The sequence below is a fragment of the Sylvia atricapilla genome, chromosome Z (genome assembly GCF_009819655.1).
Source record: "Sylvia atricapilla isolate bSylAtr1 chromosome Z, bSylAtr1.pri, whole genome shotgun sequence".
In the NCBI taxonomy this organism is placed as follows: domain Eukaryota; kingdom Metazoa; phylum Chordata; class Aves; order Passeriformes; family Sylviidae; genus Sylvia; species Sylvia atricapilla.
This window is the reverse complement of record NC_089174.1, coordinates 80,932,496-80,953,922: the sequence shown is the minus strand read 5'-3', so window position 1 is coordinate 80,953,922 and position 21,427 is coordinate 80,932,496. Positions and strand designations below refer to the sequence as shown.

The 21,427-nt window shown below is 42.2% G+C and overlaps 1 protein-coding gene across 2 annotated transcripts in view; it reads left to right on the top strand.

The window, feature by feature from the left end:
- Nucleotides 1-5,957: 5,957 nt before the first annotated feature.
- THBS4 (thrombospondin 4) overlaps nt 5,958-21,427 on the top strand; it is a 38,296-nt gene continuing 22,826 nt past the window's right edge. Inside the window, exons 1-4 of one of the 2 annotated variants that reach the window (XM_066338883.1) lie at nt 5,958-6,066; nt 10,194-10,397; nt 14,438-14,685; nt 15,749-15,854. In XM_066338883.1, coding sequence (XP_066194980.1) covers nt 5,979-6,066; nt 10,194-10,397; nt 14,438-14,685; nt 15,749-15,854 — 646 coding nt within the window. In that variant the 5' untranslated portion in view covers nt 5,958-5,978. Of the gene's footprint in view, nt 6,067-10,067; nt 10,398-14,437; nt 14,686-15,748; nt 15,855-21,427 lie in introns of those variants that run through there. The other variant, XM_066338882.1, reaches the window with a different exon arrangement.

Genomic DNA, 21,427 nt, shown 5'->3' with positions numbered 1-21,427 from the left:
CCTGGGAGAAGAGGCCAGGCCCTACCTGGGAACAGGGTCCTTTCGGGCTGTATCCAGGTGGGGGTCAGCCTCTTGGGAAGGGGCACAGGTGGCCAGTACCTGTGATCCTGTGGAGAAATATTGCAGCCATAGTCCTCTTGAAATGCTTTTGGTACTGTCTGGCTCAACCCTCACCCTCAGGCCCTAACACTGCACACAGCGTTGTGACATCTCATAGAGAAAAAAAAAAAATAAAAATTGTGGCACTCAATCAACTGTAAAGAGCAGCCATCAGCAATTTAGCTCTAAAAACAAGGAGCTCTAATCATATGTGACCAGTTTTGACCAGGTTATGATGCTAACCTATTCAGTGTGGTTTTAACTGCAGATCTTTAGAGGCATCAAGTTGTCAGCTGTTTGTTCCAGAGCTTGTGCAATCGTGCCGCAGCACATCTAAATGCTAAGTCAAGTTTCCGTCCTCCCCACAAAAGGAAAAAATACCACTCACTGACTAAAAAAGCACCCCTGCACTGACCACCTTTATTCAGGTCTTCTATGCATAAGGAGGAGAGTAAGGGTAAAGCTTAATTTTTCCTTTCACTCTCCCAGATCTTCAACAGATTCATGTGAAATTTGTGGAAGAAACTGTCACGTTGAAAATTTATGCCACAAATCTCAGATAATTCTGCTCCATTCTACGAGGAACATGGGAGAAGAAATGAGAAGAAATACATAGCATTTTTCCTCAGAAAAATATACCACAGGCAATGTTAACAGAAGCTTTTTTATTATTATTACATTACATTTTTCCTTCCAAAGGCTTATTTAATATACATATTCTAAGAATATTTTTTATGTCTTTTCTGCCCTACAGGCGCCAGTCTGTCCAGGTACTTTTCTTTGGTCCTTTCACCAGCTGAACTGAGATGCACTGACATGCAAAGCTCTGAAAAGGGAATTGTGGATGCTAGCAGCTGTGATCCCACAGATCTGTTTCTATAAGGAGTATTTTACGAAGGGTTTAATACTTATATCAGTCCTGTTTAGTATCTTTGTTGATGACCTGGACAAGGGATTGAGTGCACCCTCAGGCAGTTTGCAGGTGACACCAGTCTGGGTGGAGTGCCGACCTGCTGGAGCACAGGCAGGCTCTGCAGAGGGATCTGGGCAGGCTGGATCATGGGCTGAGGCCAGTGGTGTGAGGGTCAACAAGGGCCAGGGCTGGGTCCTGCCCTTGGCTCACAACAGCCCCAGGCAGGGCCACAGGCTGGGACAGAGGGGCTGGAAAGGACCTGGGGGTGCTGGTGACAGTAACTGAACATGAGCCAGGCTGTGCCCAGGGGGCCAAGAAGGCCAATGGCATCCTGGCCTGGATCAGCAATGGTGTGGGCAGCAGGAGCAGGGCAGGGATTGTCCCCCTGTGCTGGGCACTGGTAAGGCCACACCTCAGATCCTGTGTCCAGTTTTGGGCTCTTCACTAGAAGGTGGTCATTCTGGTGTTGGAATGAGTCCAGAGAAGGGCAGTGGAGGTGGTGAAGAGTCTGGAGCACAAGTCCTGTGAGGAGTGGCCAAGAGAGCTGGGGGTGTTTAGCCTGGAGAAAAGGAGACTCGGGGGGACTTTATCAAGTACCTGAAAGGACACTATAGATGTGAGGAGTTCAGTTTTTCCTCCCAAGGAATAGTGTTAGAACAAGACAAAACGGCCTCAAGTTGCACTAGGTAAGGTTTTTATTGGAGATTATGAAAAATTTCTTCACTGAAAGGTTTGTCAAGCACTGGAACAAGCTGCTCAGGAAAGTGGTTGGAGTCACCATTCCTGGAAGTGCTGAGGACGTGTTTTAGTGGTGAATATGGTGGTGGTGCTGGGTTGATGGTTAAACTTGATGAAATTAGAGGTTTTATTTTAAGAAAAACCTAACCATTCTGTAAGCTTTTCTGTCATACGGCTTTTCTTAAGGCAGGCTGCAAAAAGGCTTAGAAGGTAAATAGGCAAGTAAGCTTTGCACTACCTTCAGGCCCAGTTTATCTCTGTGTTGTGGAGTTTTGAGTGAAAATAAAAAAAGAGGCAATCTGTGCCTTCCCTCCCCCATGTCAGGAACTTTTCCTCTTGGTTGCATACATGGAATTCCTATCAGTGTAAATGAAAAGTAAATAAGTGCATTGAAGATGGATATATGACTTGACTTGAAGAATTGGAGCTTCAATTTGTGTTTTGGAAAAGCAAAAATTCTTTTGAAACCTGACTTTGAAACTTGAAACCCTTGAAACCAACAGTTAATTTTTTTTAATGAAGCAGGATCAAAACCAGGAATGTTGACATAAATATGAAAGGATGTGTTTTAGAGCTGATACTTCACTTGCCTTAAGATTTCTACATGTTAATTGCCCATGAATCCTGATTTTTAATTTCACATAATTCTGTGAAAACAGTGAGTAGTCTGCTGATGTGTATTAGGAACAAAACATGTAAGGTGAATTAAGCAGCAGGATTCTTTTCTATTTCCCTTACCCCATTATTTGGAATTTGAACAAGTTACAGACACTTCTGTAAAGCAAAATTTCTAATGTTTGCAGCTTCTCTGTATTCTGTATGCTTAAAAACACATCAAATTACATAATCAGGGCAAACATTATAGTGATTGAGGTTTTCTTGCAGATTCTATATAAAAAATTGCAGTCACATACTTAGGACTTTCTTACAAAATGTGATGACATTATAAAAGTTTATTGGAAACACAACTGATTAATCATGTTAAATAGTTCTTGCTTCTTACTTAACCTCCCGTAATTTAAGCAGGAGTTCGTACTTCAGAGAATACACGAGAGTGAAAAGGCAGTTGCTAGTATTCCACTGTTTTTTATTGAAAATGTTGATTAAAAGATCAAATAGTCCCTTCCAGACAGAAGATAAACTTTGTACTTTGTGAAATCCCTTAAAAAAGGTTGTACTTGAGCACAAAATCCCCTTTAGTCTGTTACATATTCCAACATAAAACTCAGAATAGAAATGAAAACTGGAAAAATTACAGTGACCTTTACATATACCAAGTTCTTCTAAACATGGACTTAAGCTTCTGTTTATACACATTGTGAACCTGTTCCCTTCTGTCATGTTGTATTGTGCCTCATGGGCTATTTGCCAAACATTGCTTCCACGTGCATTCTTTGTGAGTAAGCATAAAGAATAAACAGATACAGAGCAAGAAAAGAATATGGCCCTCACAAATCTAACACTAATGAATAAGTAATACTACAAACAAAATTCTCCTCCTGTAAGGCTGGTTAGCACAAGTGCAAGAGATTCCTGTGTATTTAAATCAGAAGTAAGTTATGATAAGTTATAATTACTTAATAAATATTTTTGTCAGATAAGGAAATCTTTCAAGAAAATATTTCATATGCTTTGATAAACTCAAAATCAATAAACTCAAAGTACATGATAAATGGCTGTGAATTACTGATGGTGTTCCCCTTAGGTGAAAGCAAACCCTTACTTACCCTTTTCTCATTTTCTCTCTTTTTATTTCTTTTTTCTTTTTTCCCTGTCCAGAACTGTAATGATTTTGCAGACCTTCATAGTGTTTTTCTATCATGCACTTAAGCATATGTTTGCAAAAAATGCTCTTTGTTGAGTCAGGGCTTTTCCTTAATAAGCAGTTGAACATATCAATGCTATTCTAGATCCATGTATTAGCCTTGCAGCATCTGCACTGTCCCCCCATGCTTTAGGCTGGGGACAAATTTTGGACTAACAGTTCTTTGTAAGGACCTTATGTAAGGACCTTATGAAAAGTTCCTTCTTTTCTTTTGCTATCTTCTTGCCTCTTCCTTACCCCTTTTAGCCTCCCTTTTCTCCCTGTTCCACAGCACTCTGCACCTGATGATCTGTTTTTCTCACTCCCCTCTGCAGCTCTTGGCCAGCCCATTGACACACCGCGTCATCCTGTCACTTCCACTGCAGGGGCAAGGATGTGGGAGTGAGGCTGAGGTGTGTTTCTTCTTGTGTGGAGATGTATACAGAAGAGCAGTAGGGTGAGGAGGAGGAACAGCACCATGCTGTGACACAGTGGATATGGCAGAGTTCCCTTCTGCCTGGCAATGGGCAGAGGAAGAAACGGGCAACTTAAGGAGCAGGTCAGCACTGCTAACAAGAATAAGCTAAGAAGTAAGGGTTGTGTTGCAGGGTATGTGCCATGTGGGGAGAGCAATTAGAGGACATGAAAATAGGCCAGCTGAAGGTATCTGAAAATCTCAGTGGGCCTGTGTTGGCGAGCAGCCCACAGCCGTGCTCTGTGTGGTGTAGAGCTGCTGGGGCAGCCCTTTGGCAGCGCTTGCAGCCCCCGCCCTGCAGCGTGCTGTGTCTTGCCTCACACACAATGAGCTCCCCAAGGGCTGTTCTCTGTGGTGCTCCTTAGATGTATGCACCAAGCCTGATGAGACTGAACATTAATCAACACTACTTTGCTCACTTTAACATAAGCTTTCCCTTCTATTGTTGCTCTACTTTTTATGATGTAAATAATATCAGACAGCTCCAACTTTTCCAGCTGAGTGTGGAGAGCAAGCTGCGATGGGGCCAAGCAGGGCTTCCTGGATTTCTGACGTGACAGAGGTTAATCAGCAGAACTGATACATACAGAGATGTAGAGGTCAAAGGGAGCTGTGCAGCAGGATGGGAAGCTCATGATGTGTTTGCATTTCTCACTTGCTCCCTTTCTCCTGTACTTGCTTAACATCAGCAGTGCAGAGGCTAGAATTTTCTGAAGTAGAAGACAAACAATGGGATAATGATATCCTAAGGGAACACACAGTGCTGAAAATTGTTGTAGTTGAAAGAAGAAGGGTTTTTTTAAAAAATTGACTTTGGCTAAGTTATTGGGTTTGGGAATTTGCTAAGACAAACAGCCTTTTTCCATAGTCTCCATCTGGTCAGTCTGAGCACTCCCAATGTTTTGAGCTCTTCAATGAAACAAAGGAGAAGATGATACATTCCTCAGTTTGCCAGTCAGTCTTCTAGAAACCCAGTCTGCCCCAGTCTATTAAAAAAAAAAAAAAAAAAAAAAGGCGAACTATTTAAATTCCTACCAAGACCAAGTCTGCACACTAAAGCATCTCCATTTGTTTTGACTTCAGATATGAATGAGAGAGAATCTGTTCTAATATATTTAAACCGTAACAGTTGACACCAAACACCTGACTGCAGAGCAGGCAGAGAAACTTGTGAGAGGGCTTTGCAAAGACGACAGCTGTATTGTTGTCAGAAGGCAGAAAGAAATGTGTGGTCACCATTTGCTGAACATAGAAAGGGAGGCAAGAAAGGTTTTAAAGTAAAATCGTGCCAACCTCAAAGTTAAGCATCCTGCAGTCATCAAGACTAGGTAAACAAGGCTGCATTATCTTTGTGCTTCTGACACTCCTCTACATCCCTCACCAGGCTGGTGGTTCTCTGAAGGTCTGTTTGCAACAGCACTGGACTTGCTGTCCCTCCTGAACCTACAGAACTCTTACTTGCCTCTTAAAGCACACCCAATTCACTTTTGGGGCCATCTTCTCGTGACTGGTAGTAAGCATAGAGGCTTACTAACCATTGCACTCCACGATCTTAAAGGTCTTTTCCTAACTAACCAACTCTGTGATACTATGAATTTAATGCCATTAAACACATTTCAGTTTCCAGGGCTCGTCAAAGGGCAGACTCCAGACAGGGTCCTCACAGGTGTTGATTTCGGGGGGCGTCGCCAGGATCTCCGGTTCTGTCCGAGCCACGTCCAGCGGTGCCAGTTCCCGGCTCGGGTACCGACGGCGCGCTCGCTCCTGGTCCAGCGCAGCGCTCGGCTGTCCCCTGGCGCGGCCCCCGCCCGCCTCCGGGGGGGAGCCCCGGCCAATGGCCCGCCGCCTGCCGCTGGCCGTGCCCGGCCCCGGGGCCGCCCCCGTTAAACGGCGGGGCCCGGCGTGGAGCAGCGGCCGTCCCTCGCCGCCCTGCCCGGCCCGCGGCCGCCATGGGGTGCGAGAGCGGCGCCGCGCTGCTGCTGCTGCCGCTCGCCCTGCAGCTGTGCCCGGCCCGCGCCGCCGCGCCCGCCCCCCGAGGTAAGGACCGTGCATGGGGCGCGCTCTGCTTTTCCCTCTAACGCTGAGAGGGTTCTGGGCTCGCAGCGTCCCGTCCCCTGCCCTCCGCCGGGAGCCCTGCCTGGCAGCGAAAGGGAACAGCTCTGCAGGTGCTAGGGAAGCCGGAGCCGCGGCGGGCAGCGGGAGCCGCCGCCGCCCGTCGGGGCACAGAGCCCGCCCGCGGAGCCGCCCCGCCGCCGCGCTGCCCCGCCGGGCTAGCGCTGGGCGCCGGAGGAGATGGCGATGTGGCCGCTGTCAGCCGCCCCCCATGCAGCCTGCAAAAAGTGTTTTTGTAGGTGTGCTGGCAGGTGCGTGTAGCATCTCGATAGCCCTTTGTCGGCTGCAAGTTCTCCTAAATGAGAAGTGAATTTCTAAGCCGTGAAAACTCTTTGGGAAAACTCTACTACATAGTAAAGTTGGTAGGAAAACTCGTACGTCTAAACCCAGGATTGCCGTGGCAGTATTATGCGCATAGTAAGTCCGGAGCTGCGGTATTTCAGAGCTTGAGTTAGGTGGGTGGTATCGCTCTGCGGTAGCAGCGTGTGACTGGAGCCAGCTCGGCTGCCGAGGGCAGCAGCTAGTGCAACTTCGTGCTACTCCATGAGCCTTAAAGCTGCTTGTGGTTTTCGCTACGTTTTTAACTCCCTCCACTGTCTCAAAGAATGATTTTTGACACTTCAACAGGTTATTACTTAAGCAGATGTAGAAGACAGTCAATCAAAACAATACAGCTCGTTTGCAAAGCCTTTGTTGAAGACCTTTACAATGTGAAGACATTTCAAAGAATTATTGTAATGACAAATTGCGTATTACCGAGTTTTTTAAAAAAGCCAGATTTCTAACTTGTCAGGGGCGGTGGCCAATGAGAAACACTCAACAAGGGATGCTTTCAGCTTCTTGGGGTCAGTGGGAAATTATTGTGGTAGGGGTTAGGATTTCACTCCAGGTGTCTGACCTATTAATAATTACCTCGAAGAGTGCTGAACAGTAGTGGAGCAGTGTTTACACCTGCAGTTATGATTAGGTATGACCAGAAAAAAGCTTTGCAAGGTCTTAAAAAGCTGATGTGATATGGCAACAGAGTTAGAGGACGAAAGAGGTATTTTAAGTTCCATGCTCTCCTGTGTCACTGATTTCACTCCTCCATACCCCCCCATCCTAGCACTTCCCATCATGTCTTCTAGCTCTCATCTGAAGAGCTGGCCTTAATGGGTTTGGGCAGATTTCCAAAGTGTGGTTTGCCACTGTCTCACTGTGTAGCTCATCCCTTGTTAGCATTTGGCTAGAAAGGTGAGCAATTCCATTTTAAGAACCACGGAAGGAAAGCGGAGGAGAGAGTTTCTGGTCTGTCCCACATGCAGGCTCAGTTTAACCCAGTGGGTAAGCACACTCGTGCTTGAAGGCACAAAGACATGTTGGAGTTTTCAATCCATTGCATGGATTAAAAACAGCTGCTTGTGCCTTTCAGCTTTGGCAGTCCTATTCTATACATTTGTTTTCAAGTCTGCCTTTCCACAGAGAGGATCAAAGAGACAAGGTTCTTCAGAAAGTGAAATGTGAAATCTTTGCAAATCTCTTTTTCCCTGTTTCCCCCCAACAGATAATTGTTTCTATAATGGCCAAGAGCTGTCTCTCTCTGCCAGCTCTGCTAAAGATATAAAATGAATTTTCATACCCCTTCATTCTTCTGCTAGCTGCACTTGCTAGGATGTGTGTAAGTTGTGATTAAGGGTGGGTCTGATAATGAGCATGCATCCTCATGCTCATCAGTGAAGATATCTTGGGAAAGAGTTTGGTAAAATGGTTCTGAAGGATCTGGCTAAGGCACTGTGTGTTGTGGAATACAACTGCCAAACCAATATCTGAGTATTAATTTAAATATGCAAATTACAAAATTTTCAGTTAATGTTTTTTGTAATGTTAGACAGATGTTTTACAGTGTTTAGTCATTACTTTTGTAATATTTTTAAGTTACTCTAGCGTAGATTAATGAGTATCACAGAAATTGATAGAAATTCAGCCAACAGACCTAGAACTGAACAAAATGTATAGTTGTATTTTGTGCTCTCCAAGTCTTTGGTATTGTATTGCATTGCTCCAGCTGAGAAAATACAGCTGAATTTTATGAATGGCTATTCCTTGCAAAACACTGTTGTCCAGAGTAGTGAGTTACATTTCAGTGTCTCACATGGGCAGTTGCTTTGCTCTCTCTGCACTAAATGTGATGAAGTAGCCAGCCTGTTGCTGCTGCTTTCCATGTCACTGGTTTCAGTGGAAGTAGTGGTTGTCCTGGGATGCTGTCAATCTGAACTGAATGAAGGAGAAATCTTTTGTCCAGGTCCACCGTCCGTATATGTTTCTTAGTTGTTTGACAGTAGTATTACTAGTACATACAAATCAAGACCCTGATATTTTTTGTAGTATGTCCCAAGGGCCTGATATTTTTTGCAGTGCGTCCTGAAGATTCTCTGTAGTCATGAGATCCTTATACCCAATACAAGTGTAGACGTCAGAGATGATTTCAATGACTTCATGAAGTGAAAGGGAAAAGGTACTAATTTTTTCTCTTTTTTGGAAATAACATTAGTGTCTAAATGAATGGAGGCTTCAGAATGAGTGATGGGAGCAGCATGAACCCACTGTATAAGCAAACAGGGTTTCCACATATCTGTGGGAAGGTCTGTGTGCCTATGTGGTTGTTCTTTGTGTGCTCTTCAGTCTTTTCCTATGTGTAGCATATGGAAACACTGGAATGGTGTGATGACCTCATCACCCTATGGACAACAGCTCTGGGGTTGTGCTGCATAGACAAGGCTCATCTGTAAAGGTCCACCTGTGTTTTTCAGCTTGGGAAACTAAACTTATTAGTACAGCCATGGGTTTGAGTCAAGCTAAGGCACAATGTACTGTCATGTGCCTTTGCTGTCTGCCTGGTGTTACAGCTGTGGTGATAGCTCTGCAGTATTGTTCTGGTGTGGGACAAAAATACAGCGCAGCTATGGTAGGCCTATGGAGTGTCTGTGATATACACTGGCTCAGTGTGCTCTTATATAAATATAACACTTGTACATAATCATTTATCAGACTTTACTGCCAAGGTATAATATATATATACTGCTTTAATTGTGGAGTGTTGGAATAGGAGGTAATCAAGAAACCTAACGGAAGAGTTTATTGAATTTGGAGATGTTGTGGATTTAGGAACATTGAGGAAAACCCCAGTTTGTTGTTTCAGTGCCATAAGGGACATAGGTGACGTATATATGTGTAAAGTCATAAAATCTTTGCTGATGCATTGTGGAAAAACTAAAATAAAAATTTGAAACAACTTTCACTATGCCTTCAGGGTTTGTGGGTTTTGTGTTGGTTGGTTGGTTTTTGTCAGGCCTCTATTTCTTTGTTTTCTGTGCTAGAAGGGAAAGATGAGTCTTATTTGTACAGTATATATTCTGAAAAGCCGGTGAAGTGAAAAGAATGTTGTGAAAATCATATTGCTTACCTGGCTTCTTGGCATTTTAATTGGTGCCCTGCAAATGCTATCAAAGGATGAACACTCTGGAAATCTGTCTGAAAATTTCAGTGCTGAATCCTTATCCAATTGATCTGTGAACACAAACATCTGAATTTATGAAAGCAAAAATAGGTTACAAAGCTTTCTGTTGAGGTGAATCCTCAGAAGAACTTTTGAGATCTCCCAAAAATATTTGAGTGCCTCAGTTTGAAGACCAATTATTTCTGGGTTAGCTACTTATCAATAATTCCTTTGAAAAATAAAAGTAAGCTAAAATAGTATCAATTGCAACAAATTATAGATATTTTGATAGAATCATAGAATAGTTGTAGCTGGCAGGCACCATCTAGTCCAAACTTGCTGCATGTATGGGGATATATTTCACTAGATCAGATTGCTTAAATATCCCTTCCAGTGCCAGGGATTTGTACTTCATGATCTTTACAGACAATCATCGTATTGATAATTGTTTTTTCATTTATTTTGGGTAGGAAGAGTGTATAGTGTCCAATATGTGGCTTCAGATCACATTCTTCTTTGGTCATTATTATATTTAATTTTCTGTTGAAATTTGTTTGTTTTTTTTTTCTCTCCCCAGTTTTTGATCTTCTTCCTTATTCCAATAAGCGAGTGGTACTGAACTTCTTGCAACAAGCATTTGGGGATCCTATGCCGAATGAAGTGTACTTGCTTTCAACATTCAAATTACAGCCAAAGAGCACAGCCACTGTTTTTGGCCTATATTCATCAGCTGACAATAGCAAGTATTTTGAATTTACGGTAATGGGACGGATGAGTAAAGGTGAGTTGTTTGGAATGTGTATGGTGGAACTGGTGTTGGATCCGTAGTTGGTGGTGTGTGACAGATGAATGTTGGCAACTGTGTGATTAACCTTTGTGCTTGAGTCATTCCTGTTGCACTTTTCATGTCCCCTCTCACTCCTTCACCTCTTTGCTTCATCTCCTTGATGCTGTGCTCTCCTGGCTGGGAGAGGCTGGCCTCAATCAGCTGGAATCTCAGCTGTGATGCTTACTCTAAGCAATGCTGAGAAAGGAGGAAAAAACCATGGAGAAATGGAGCAAGGAGTCAATTTGGTTTGGTCTCTTTTTTTTTTTTTTTTTCCCCTAGGGACAATCACTGGTTCCTATTACTCAGGAATTCGAGGGACACACGCACGTTCTCCTCATGCATATGAAAGGCAGGTTCTTGTTCAGCTGAGGTTCAGCATAGTCACATCTAACCCTGGAGGTTAGATGTGACTATGCAAGACAAATATTCCTGGCACTTACATGATCAGTTGGGTGAAGTGTTTGTTCTTTTTTTACGGGAATTAGTTAATCAGGAGTCAGAGTAGAAACTGCAGCAGTTTTAGAAATAGTTTCATTGATCTGTAAACCAGATTTAGGATATGCTACAATTTTAAGGTTCTGTAAAAATTGTTGATTTCTGTACATTATTGTTGCTGCATTGATTTCAACACTGCTATAGTAATTTGCTACTGAGTAATTAGCTAAATCGAATATACTGTGAAATTCTACTGAGTTTATACATAGGAAAATCATTCAATATGCTGCAAAAGAAGAAAAGCACACCTATTCATTAAACATTGCAGGGGAGTGAGTTAGATAAAAATTGGTAGTTTTATCAGGTCTGCCAAAATCCTTCTGAGGTAAGGGAATAAGAACTACGTGTATATTGGGAATGAGTAATGCGTGGTCATATAGCCTCATCAAAAGTGTCATACAATTCCTGACACTGACTTACTTAATTGCTAAATTAATGATAGATTACACATACTTGCTCTCTCTCTCACACAGGCACAATTATATGTGTAAATGTTGTACATATGTATAGGAACACATATGTGTACACACAAATGTGTCTGTATACATACAAGTTTGGAAAAGCGAAACTGATTTTCAAAAATATCTGGGTGCCTGGTGGTTAGTGACAGTCTCTTAAATCTGTCAAAGTGTTTCTGGTGGAAGGTTACATGGTTTCTTTTGGTTTTGTCCCTCAGTAGGCTGGTGTTTGAGAAGCATCTGTGTGACCGGACAACAGTGGCATATGTGTAGGCAGCACGAAGCAACTTGTCCTGTTGGTGACCAGTGTTGAGTAGGTGGGGGACATCTGTAACCTGTCTGGTCTGATGTAAAGGACTGACCTTGGATTGATGTAAAGGATTGGCCAAGGAGAGGGAGGCTTTTAGCAGCAAGACTATTCACTGGATCTCTTTGCCTCCCTATTACTTTAGAGCACCTTGTTCAAGGCATATGGCAGTGAGCAAGTGGTAAGCAGTATTTCTGCATGTGATTTCTCTGGAAGTCTTAGGGATCCCATATGGCTACTTCATACAGTAAGTTAAACTGCATCCAGGAGATTGCCATGTCAGCTACAACTATGGAGTGTGTGAGTTGTGTATAATCCCCTCAAGACTGAACACCATTGCTTAAGTGATGAACCAGTGTTGGCATCTCAGTAAAAGACAGGGTCTTAATATCTGTGGTTTTGAAAGAGTGGATAGTACTTTATCTGCATGGTATTTCTAGTTATCCACCCAAATCTGATCTAAGCAGCTCAAAGCAGGCCTTGCTTATACTTTATAATGTCACATTTAGGAGTTTTGTTCCCAATGCTTGCCTCACATTCTGTTTTTATTGTGCTATAATAATAGTGACATGCTTATAACAGCTAAATAGTAACATGTTTATAACAGCTAAGCGTTTTTAAAAGCACAGGTCTAAATTACTGGGTTAACAGCTAAACTTATGGTAGACGATGGTACCTTTCAGAGACAGATAGTGTCCATGGATTTCTTATCCTTTTAAAATTATTCCTTTATCCACCAAGCAGCAGTTAGTGCATAAGTGTTGCAGTTAAACAGTTCTGTGAAGCAACTGCTATTTTAATTGAAAATTTGTTTCTTAAGCAGTTTAAGTTACACGTTAATGAATATCTGTAAAATATTCAAGCAGCAAACCTACTGCAGGGGCTTAGATGAGTTAAATCTTGGAGGTGGAGATTGCGATCCAAGAAAATCTCTCTTCAAAAGCCTACTCTGGTTTACCAGATGAATATTTGGCTTTGGCTGAGGAAAGAATGCTTGATCCTCCTTCCAAGCCTGATTGCTCCTTGTCCTGAAACTATTCTGGCAGGGTGTGTTCTGGGCCCTGCCTCCATCTCCTGTTTCTTTCTCTAGGCTACTGTTGTGTTTGGTCACTCTGAATGCAGGGCCCAGATCCAAAGACCTTACTTTCATATGACCAGGCGTGCATAATATTCACAAAAATAAAATGCCTGCAATGTACTCTGTGTTGCTGTGTCTTTGAGTTTGCCAAGGAACGCTACCTTTTAGCGAGTCACCGGTGACCTCATGCACCTTTGCGGAAATCTCAGCTTTGGCAGTGTTTTGACATAGACAGTAGTGAAAACATTCCTGATATTGATCACAGCTGCTGAGGCTCTAGCACTAGTGTAGACTTCAAAGACGGAGACATACCCTGGCCCATTCATGCTGGTATAAATCCGGGGGTTTTTTAGTCATTAGGCTGAGGAATAGGAAAAAATTTAGGGGACATGCGCGCAGTAAATTGGGAGGTCACCAACAAACAGGTATCATAGCATCAAAGCAATTATATTAGTATGTTATGGAAAGATGGGAAGGTAGTTTGTTAAATGAATAGAAATGGATGGTTTCAGTAAGTTGCTGTTATTAGGTCCAAAGCTAGTAAGAGCTTTTACCTCTACTATATCCACAATTTGTGAGCTTTCACTTGATGCAGCTGTAGCACCCATCTGTGAATTTCAGATTTTAGCAAGAGCTAGCATGTAAATATTTAGATGCCTGGTGTCTGTGCAGCTTGATTCCTCATGCACATGACTGTTACGATCAGGAAATAAGTGACTGTTGGCTGGTGATCAGTGGGATCTTTGAAACAAGGTCTGTCTGAAATTGCAGGGTAGTTAAACCCTGCCCAGATGCGTTCAACTCATTGCTTCTTCAGATATGCAGTTGGAGAGTCAGGGACAGATTTTGTGAAGAGAATGAGCTAGCTGTTCTAGCTTACTGATCCAATTTCCTTAGGAAAGAGACTTTTTTTTTTTTAATATTACTCAGCAGATATTTATTGTAAGTGTATTTGTCTGCTGTTGCAGTTTTTTTGATGGTGCATTTTATTTAATGAAATGAGGATTTTATCAGGTAGGTCAGTCACTAATGCTTTTAGAAAGAGCTGAGAGAAGGTTTAGTCATCTCTAGGACTGAACTGTGCCTTTTCTGCATTATACCTTGGTTTTACTGAATGTTTGTTACAGATAAGTGCAGGTTACTGGTTTGGAAACATGCTTCCTTTGGTTTTTAATTATGCGTTTGAATAACTCTTAGACAGCTCCACTGTATGCTGTATGCATCACTGAAATTGGTTTTCTAGTTGTACACTTCTGCTACAGAGTATTTCTGGGTCTATCAGATCTGTACCTGCCAAAGTGCTGACTGCAGGCTGCCTGCTACACCCTGTTACTTCACCACTTGCCTTTTAGCACATTATGGCCTGTAAAGTGACTTTGATTAAGCCATTTAGAGAGGCCTGGGCAATGCAGAGGAAAATTCAGCATAGGCAGCAGACCTTTACAAATAGGGGGTCACGCAAGCATCGTGCTAGTGCTGCTTTGAGAGTCAATGTAACATTTATTATTGCCATTGTGTCTGCAGATGGGATGCATTTACAAAAGCAGACATGTGGAAAAATACCAGAGCAATTGCAGATTTCCACAGGATGTTCCTTGATCAGCCTTAGGCTATCTGCTATCCTCTGATAGTCCTTCTGTGTGTTTTTTCTTAGCGGTGCTGCGCTATCTGAAGAGCGATGGAAGACTGAATTCCGTGATCTTTAGCAACATCCAGCTGGCTGATGGGAAACCCCATGCTGTCATCTTGTGGCTGAGTGGCCTGCAGCAGGGATTGAGCACAATAGAGTTGTATCTGGACTGCCTGCAAGTCGGTGCCATTGAGGACTTGCCAAAACCATTTTCAGCACTGTCTCAGAAGGTGGTGGCAGCTGAGTTGCGCACTCTCCAGGAGAAGCCACAGGTGAGCATGGAAACTGGGAACAGCCTGAAGACTTAGAGGGATCACCAGTGAACCTCTGGATCACTGAATTCAGACCTCTGTCCTCACAGCAGCCAAGCTCTGTACAGTAATACTTTAGTAATAAATTGTGAAATCAATGTAACTAGAAGCTCCCTTATGGACTATGTGAAATCTTAGCTCACATGAACCCTGTAATAATTACACTATTTGTTTTAAATACAATTTTTAGGTTTTTAAATAAAATCAAAACAACTACTGCCTCCTTCACTTCAACCTAGTTTTTTGAGGAGTGGACTTTTTTGTAAGGACTAAGCTAATGCAGTAAGGGCAGCTTTTCATTGGCTTCTTACAGCTGTTATGTATGAGCAATGCTTGTCTGTGCATGTGGCCTTTCTCTTCATGATATGCCAGGAGGCTAAAAAAGACAAAAGAGTGAAACCCTCATCTGTTTGACTACAATAGCTTTTCTTCCTCTATCTGCCAACCAGGAGTTGATAAAGCTTCCTGTCATGTCCCTATCAGCAGTCTGAGATAAACAGTGTCTTCCACAGCATCTTCCATCATCATTAATCAAAAATACTTATTAGAAGGTGCAAGGGCATTCTGTCCTCAAGGTTGCCCGCTTACTTTGTTTCATTGCAGTCTTGAAAGTGGGCTGTTTTTATGGAGAATGACTGAGGTGCCCATATTCCTGACACAAATATATGTACCTGTTAGAGAGGAGAGGAAAAAAAAAGATTGCTTTGGGTGCACTTAAAAAAGTTATATGCCACAGAGACATGTGAACTTCCTAGTACGTGAGATCGTATTAATTGGAACAGTAAAAAAAAAAAAAAAAGTTTAAAATAAAACAACAGTTATGTGAGAATCTGCAAGGCAGAGATTAGAGATTTTATACAGTTGAAATGATGATGGATGGTCCTGAAGGGAGTGGTGTAGGACCTCTGCATGTGTAGAACATGGACCCCTCTCTTAAAAAAAAATAAATTTACTTTGTCTGTTATTTCATATTTTTCCCATTGTTGTACTAGAATTGTGAGCTCTGTTTTTCTTGTGAGCCCAGGATACACTAGATGAGCTAAAGCTGGTAGCTGGAGGAACCCTTGCCGAAGTGGGAAACCTGCAGGATTGTTTTCTTCAACAAATTGAGCCTGTACCTCAGTACACTGGTAAGGCCTGCAGCTGGGAGTTAAAATTATTCCTAATGATACCAGTGTAAGGAAGCTAACGCAATGAATATTGAAAGCATGAAGAAGACTATAGTCAAGCAATAACAATTACTTGACCTAATTATAGCTATGACAGTTTCCTGTAAATGTTTTAGAAATAGCTCTGTTTGGAGAGATAACTGCTGTTGGTGATAAAGCAATGAATGGTTGTTTTAATGAAAGACATGTCTGTAATGATTGAAAGAGATTTTTTAGCCTAATTTGGAAGGAAATTTTTGTGAGGAGGATCTGTTTGTGTCAGTTTAATAATATTGTAAGTATTCAAATTGCAAACAATTGCACATACAAAGTAGTGCTAAGTGGGGTTCGTTTCTACAATCTGTATGAAAGGAAGATGGAGTACCAAGATCTACCCATGTACTTACCCACACAGACGGTATTTATCTCTTGTTGAGCACTGGACTGTCACCAAGAAGGAGCAAGGTGTGATGAAGCTCACAGGAGACTGAAGAAAATGTTTGTGCTGTGGCTACAGAGCCTTGTATGTCTGTGTGGGAAAAGCCATTGCAGAGTAGCCACTAGTCCTGCCACAATTTAACCAAGGCTTTTGTCACCTGCTGAAGGGGGACATTGATTTAAAAACATTTCCTTTTCTGCCTATGCTGAGCATTGTGGAGACTGAGCTGGGAAGAGGGAGGAAGAGAAGGAGCTGAGGTGACTGAGATCCCTGCAGAGCCTCAGGGACTTAATGCAATCCCCTATGTTAGATGAGGGTGTTTCCTGACCCTGGACACAGAAAACCTATGCTAGACTGTCCCATCTGTCGTCATTCTAGTCCCTGTCCATCTGCCTTTCTGCTGAGGGTGTGAGGGAGAAGAATGAGTTCACACTGTGCATGCAATATGTTTATATATGACATCCATGGGAAGGAAACTCAGTTCAAGGTTTGAAATAGAATGTGTGATATGTTCTCTATCTTTTACCCTTTCTTGTCCCCCGTTCCAAACCCAACCCTGCAGCATTGCTAGTCTTGGTAGGAATGGAGGCAAGATACAGAAATTTTATGGGAGCATCCTGGGTATGTCACCTGAATGTGACATACCACATCACACATCAGTGGTGTGCAGTGCTAACAAAATCTGGTCTGGTCTACCTTTGAGCTATGTGAATGCTTAGTTCCAGATACTTATATTTCCTTACTTCTTAACATATATACACTTAGATAAAAAAAAAAAAAGAGTTTTATCCTCAAAGCTCTCTCTTTGAGATTAAATCAACAGGTGTTTGAACGTAGAACTGAAGGGTAATTCAGTGTTTGCTTCTGCAAAGCTGGCAACTCTCTTATGGCAAGTTTCCAAATTACAAACTTGCAGCTTCCTCATTTGTAACTTTTTGCTCGCTAATCAATAATGCAAATGGTAAGATACTGACAGATAGTATCTCTTTGTGGCCGCCTCCACCTGGCCTAGACTCTCGAGCTGCTTTTAACTTTCAAGTGCAATTATTATTAATAATAGTAATAGTAACAACAACAACTACTCACATAAATGCATTCGAAGTCTACATAGTCAAATCCACCAAAAAAAGTGGGTGTTCCAACAGCAATTTTAACTTGTCTGCCTTGAACTTTGTGTATTACTTCATGATGCCTTTCTATGGCAATAACATATCAGATAACAACAATTTGCCTACTGCCAGGAAAAGGTAGAATGCAAATGCTCAGCTATACAGGGGGATGAGACCTAATATCTTGGTAAAAATGTATGCTTTCCTATTAATTGGAAAATCCTTGGGAGTGCTTTGGACCTGAATAACTATGTGGCTTTGACTGTGTGCCTGGTTATTTCTCATTGCTTTGCCAGCAGCATTCCCTCCATGTTCAGTCTATGAGGCTGAGACACCTAAGCAGTGGGATGAAATTATGATGATCAGACATACACTGAAGATGTGTATTTGGATTTTTGTGTTTGGGTGGGAAAACAGAATGCAAGGTGCACTGGGTTGGTAGATGAGATTGGTCCTCTGCATGTCATCATCATCACAAGATCATTCCAGTCACAATGGCTCTTTGGAGTTGTCTAGTTCATTTAGGGTACCGGATGCTGACAAAGTATATAAAAAAAGCTATGTTGCACCAGAGTGCAACATGTAAATGTTCTTTTAACCAAGTTGCAGTTAGAGACAATATGTCTCTCCACGGACAAGAGTATGATGGAATGGAGTCTTGGTGTGGCTTTCTCTGGATGCTTCACTGTTCTCCAGTTCATATTCTCCAGAGCTCTTGACTCAGAGGTGATGTCTTCATGGTTTGTACTCAATATATATTTTTTTCCATTAATCTGTCCAGTCAGTTTTGAATGCATAGTGAACAATGTCTCATGGCAAGAAATTTATCACGTGTCTGAGGAGTATTTCCATCTTTTTACTTGGAACCTGCCTCTTCCTAATTATTTGGTGAAAGCTTATTTGGTGAAAGATTATAGGCTGTTCAGAAATGCTTCTTCTTGTCAGCCATCATCTATTCTATTATCATGGTTTACTCTCTGGACAAGAAAACACATTCTTCCAGAGTTCAAGAAGCTGGACAATGTTCTCATGTGCATGGTGTGATTCTTGGGATTGTCCTGTGTGGGGCCAGGATTTGACCCAATAATCTTTATGAGTCCCTTACAACTCAGGCTGTTCTATGATTCAATGGGTATCACTCTCTTTGACTGACAATTCAGGGTTGGAATTGTTACAGACAGACAGGAGCAGATGTGCTGCTTGAGCCAGAGAGCTGTTGTTCCCAAGAGAGGTGGAAGCAATAGCTGTGAGATGTCTCACTGTGGCTGGTGTTTGTGCTTGCCTGAGCCAACTGGCTGTGCAATGAAGCTGGTTGCCTGCTCGAAATTTAGGGCTCTGTATTTGAACAAGTTGCCTAGAGAAGGTATGGGTGCCCCATCAAGAAATGTTGAAGGCCAGGCTAGATGAAATTTTTTTTCATTGGAGCATTCTGGTCCAATGAGACATGTCCCTGCCATGGCAAGGAGGTTGGAATAGGTGATCTTCAAAGCTTTTTTTCAGTCCAAAATTCTGTGATTCTATACTGCAGCATCCTGGCAAGAGAAAGATGGGGTCTTCAGTTTCCTGTTGGTCAGTAATACCTTAGAGCAGTCTCTGAGCTTAGTTTTTACTGTGAAGACCATTCTGTTAATCATATTGTTAATGCCCCAAGAATATAGAGCTATGGAGCAGCTGAACTGAGAAGTTGCCTTATTAGATATTAGGGGTATGGATGAGAGCTACATGGAAAGGACAGATTACTGTATAGCTTCAGGCTGGTACCTTTTGCTTACCTGCTTTCTCCTGGATCCACTGTATTGTGGACTGACAGTTTCCTTAAAGGCCTTTGTGAGTACTTATCCCTAAACACTGGTTATTCTGCCTGCTGTTGGAATTGCTTTTAATGGAAGAGAAAAAACAAACAAACAAACAAACAAAAAACGCCAACCAGAAATCAAACAGGTGTATTGAGCTATTTCTGCTCTGCTGTCTAAATTTGCACACAGGACATGTAGTTCACAACAGTTTAACCTGTTTAGTCCACCTTTAGTTCAGCAGTCTGAAAAACTTAACTACAGAATAGATCTGATTTTGATTTAGATACTTGCCAACAAACACCATCTGAAGTCTTGAGAATTTTTTGAAGATTTCAATCAATAAAGCCTAAATAAGTCTTTGTTTTAAAAATTATACAAGAACATCTGGCCTGACAGCCTGGGGGCCAGGTTCCAATATACCCATGATATTACGTCCTGTTGTTGTCACCCGAATAAAAATATGGCAAGGTTAGGAGTAGAACAGAGGCAGGCTCTGGAACAGGTGATTCTTGACTCTTCAAACTCTTTCGGTGTTTTGATGAGAAAATATGAAGTGAAGAAACCATAGTATATGAGGAGTTGGACAGTTCCCACTAGAATATTTGGAAACAGTTAGACATGCTTTGAAGTACAAAACAATGAGGTAAACATTAAGGGAAGCATTTTTCATATAAGCTTTCAGTTCTCACAAAAATAACATGTGAATAAACCTCCCTGAAGCTATCAGGCATAATATCAAAATATCCTGCCTGCCTAGACTGTGGAAGAGCATATATGTGTGAAGCTTGTTTTTGGATACAGACTTAGAGAAGTAAACAAATATCTTCTTCTTGAGAGGTACAAATTCAGAAGTAAGCTGCAAACAGAAGCAGCCATAAGCTACTGTGCTAAACACGCTCTCTGCTTCTTCTCTCTCACTGGCTCAAAACCAGTATTTCGTTCACGAGATTAAAGTCTCCTGTGAAGATCTTAGGTTTGATCTGCTCCTTCCTTATGGCTCATTACAGATGTAACTTCTGGTCTTGCCTTAGAAGTCTTTAATTTATTACTTAATATTGAGGATTGACTTCTGGTGTGAAGTCGTAGTGTGTTGAGCACATGTTTCATGAGTCCATACCAAATCTGCACCTGTCAGAAAAAAATGCAGCCATGAAACTTAAGTACCATGTGATGAGCTGCTTTTGAGAAGAAAAGCCAGGTGGCTGTTGCGGTTACCAAAAACACTGTTTTGTCAGAGCAGGCACTGTTGATGTCTTCTCAGAGCTTCAGTGATCTTGCTCAGAAAGCTGGGTAACTTCACTTTGAAGAATATGTATGAATCAGTTCGTGGTTACACAGTAACCACACAGTAAATAAGCCCCTGTACTCGGGATTGGTGAGCTGCACCAAGGCCACACCTCAAATCCTAGTTCACTTTTGGGCCCTTCGCTTTAAAAATGAGATCCAGGTGCTGGAGTGTGTCCAGTGAAGGGCAACGAGACTGGTGAAAGGACCAGAAAATATGTAATATGAGAAACAGCCAAGGGAGCTGGGTTTGTTCAGTCTCAAGAAGAGGAGGCTCAGGGGGGCTTCACTGCTTTCTACATCCACCTGAAAGGAGGGTATAGTCAGGTGGGCACTGGTCTCTTCTGCCCTGCCTTCAGTAGGAAGACAACCAGAAATGGCCTTAAACTGAGACAGGAGAGATTCAGCTTAAGTGTTCAAAATATTTTTTCATTATTAGAGTGGTCAGGGCATTGGAATAGGTTGCCCAGGAAGATGGTAGAATTACCTAGAGGTATTCGGGTGGTGTCTGGATCTGGTCCTAAGGTGATGGTTTAGGGGTCACAGTGGTAGTGCTGGGTGGATGGTTAGACTGCATCTTGAAGGTCTCTTCCAACATTGATGATTCTATAATTTTGATTCTATGACATGGAATGCGCTTACATAGGGTGTCTTCCCATTGCATGCACATATGCTTCATGACCTTACCTTGCCCTCCTGCCTCAAACAGGTTATCACAAATACCCAGTTCTGAAATCCTGTGGTTTTACTTAGGGTTGCTGGTCTCAAGCCTTGGAGGAACCAGTAGCACTGGTGGTGTTAGTTGCCTAGGAGAGCCTTAACATTGAAATAATGGTAGAATAATCATGATCTTGTTTTTCTCTCTGTGGAGAGCTTTCTGCTTTGCCCATTTCTGTGCTATATGAGGGGTTCAGAAAAAGTCCAGAA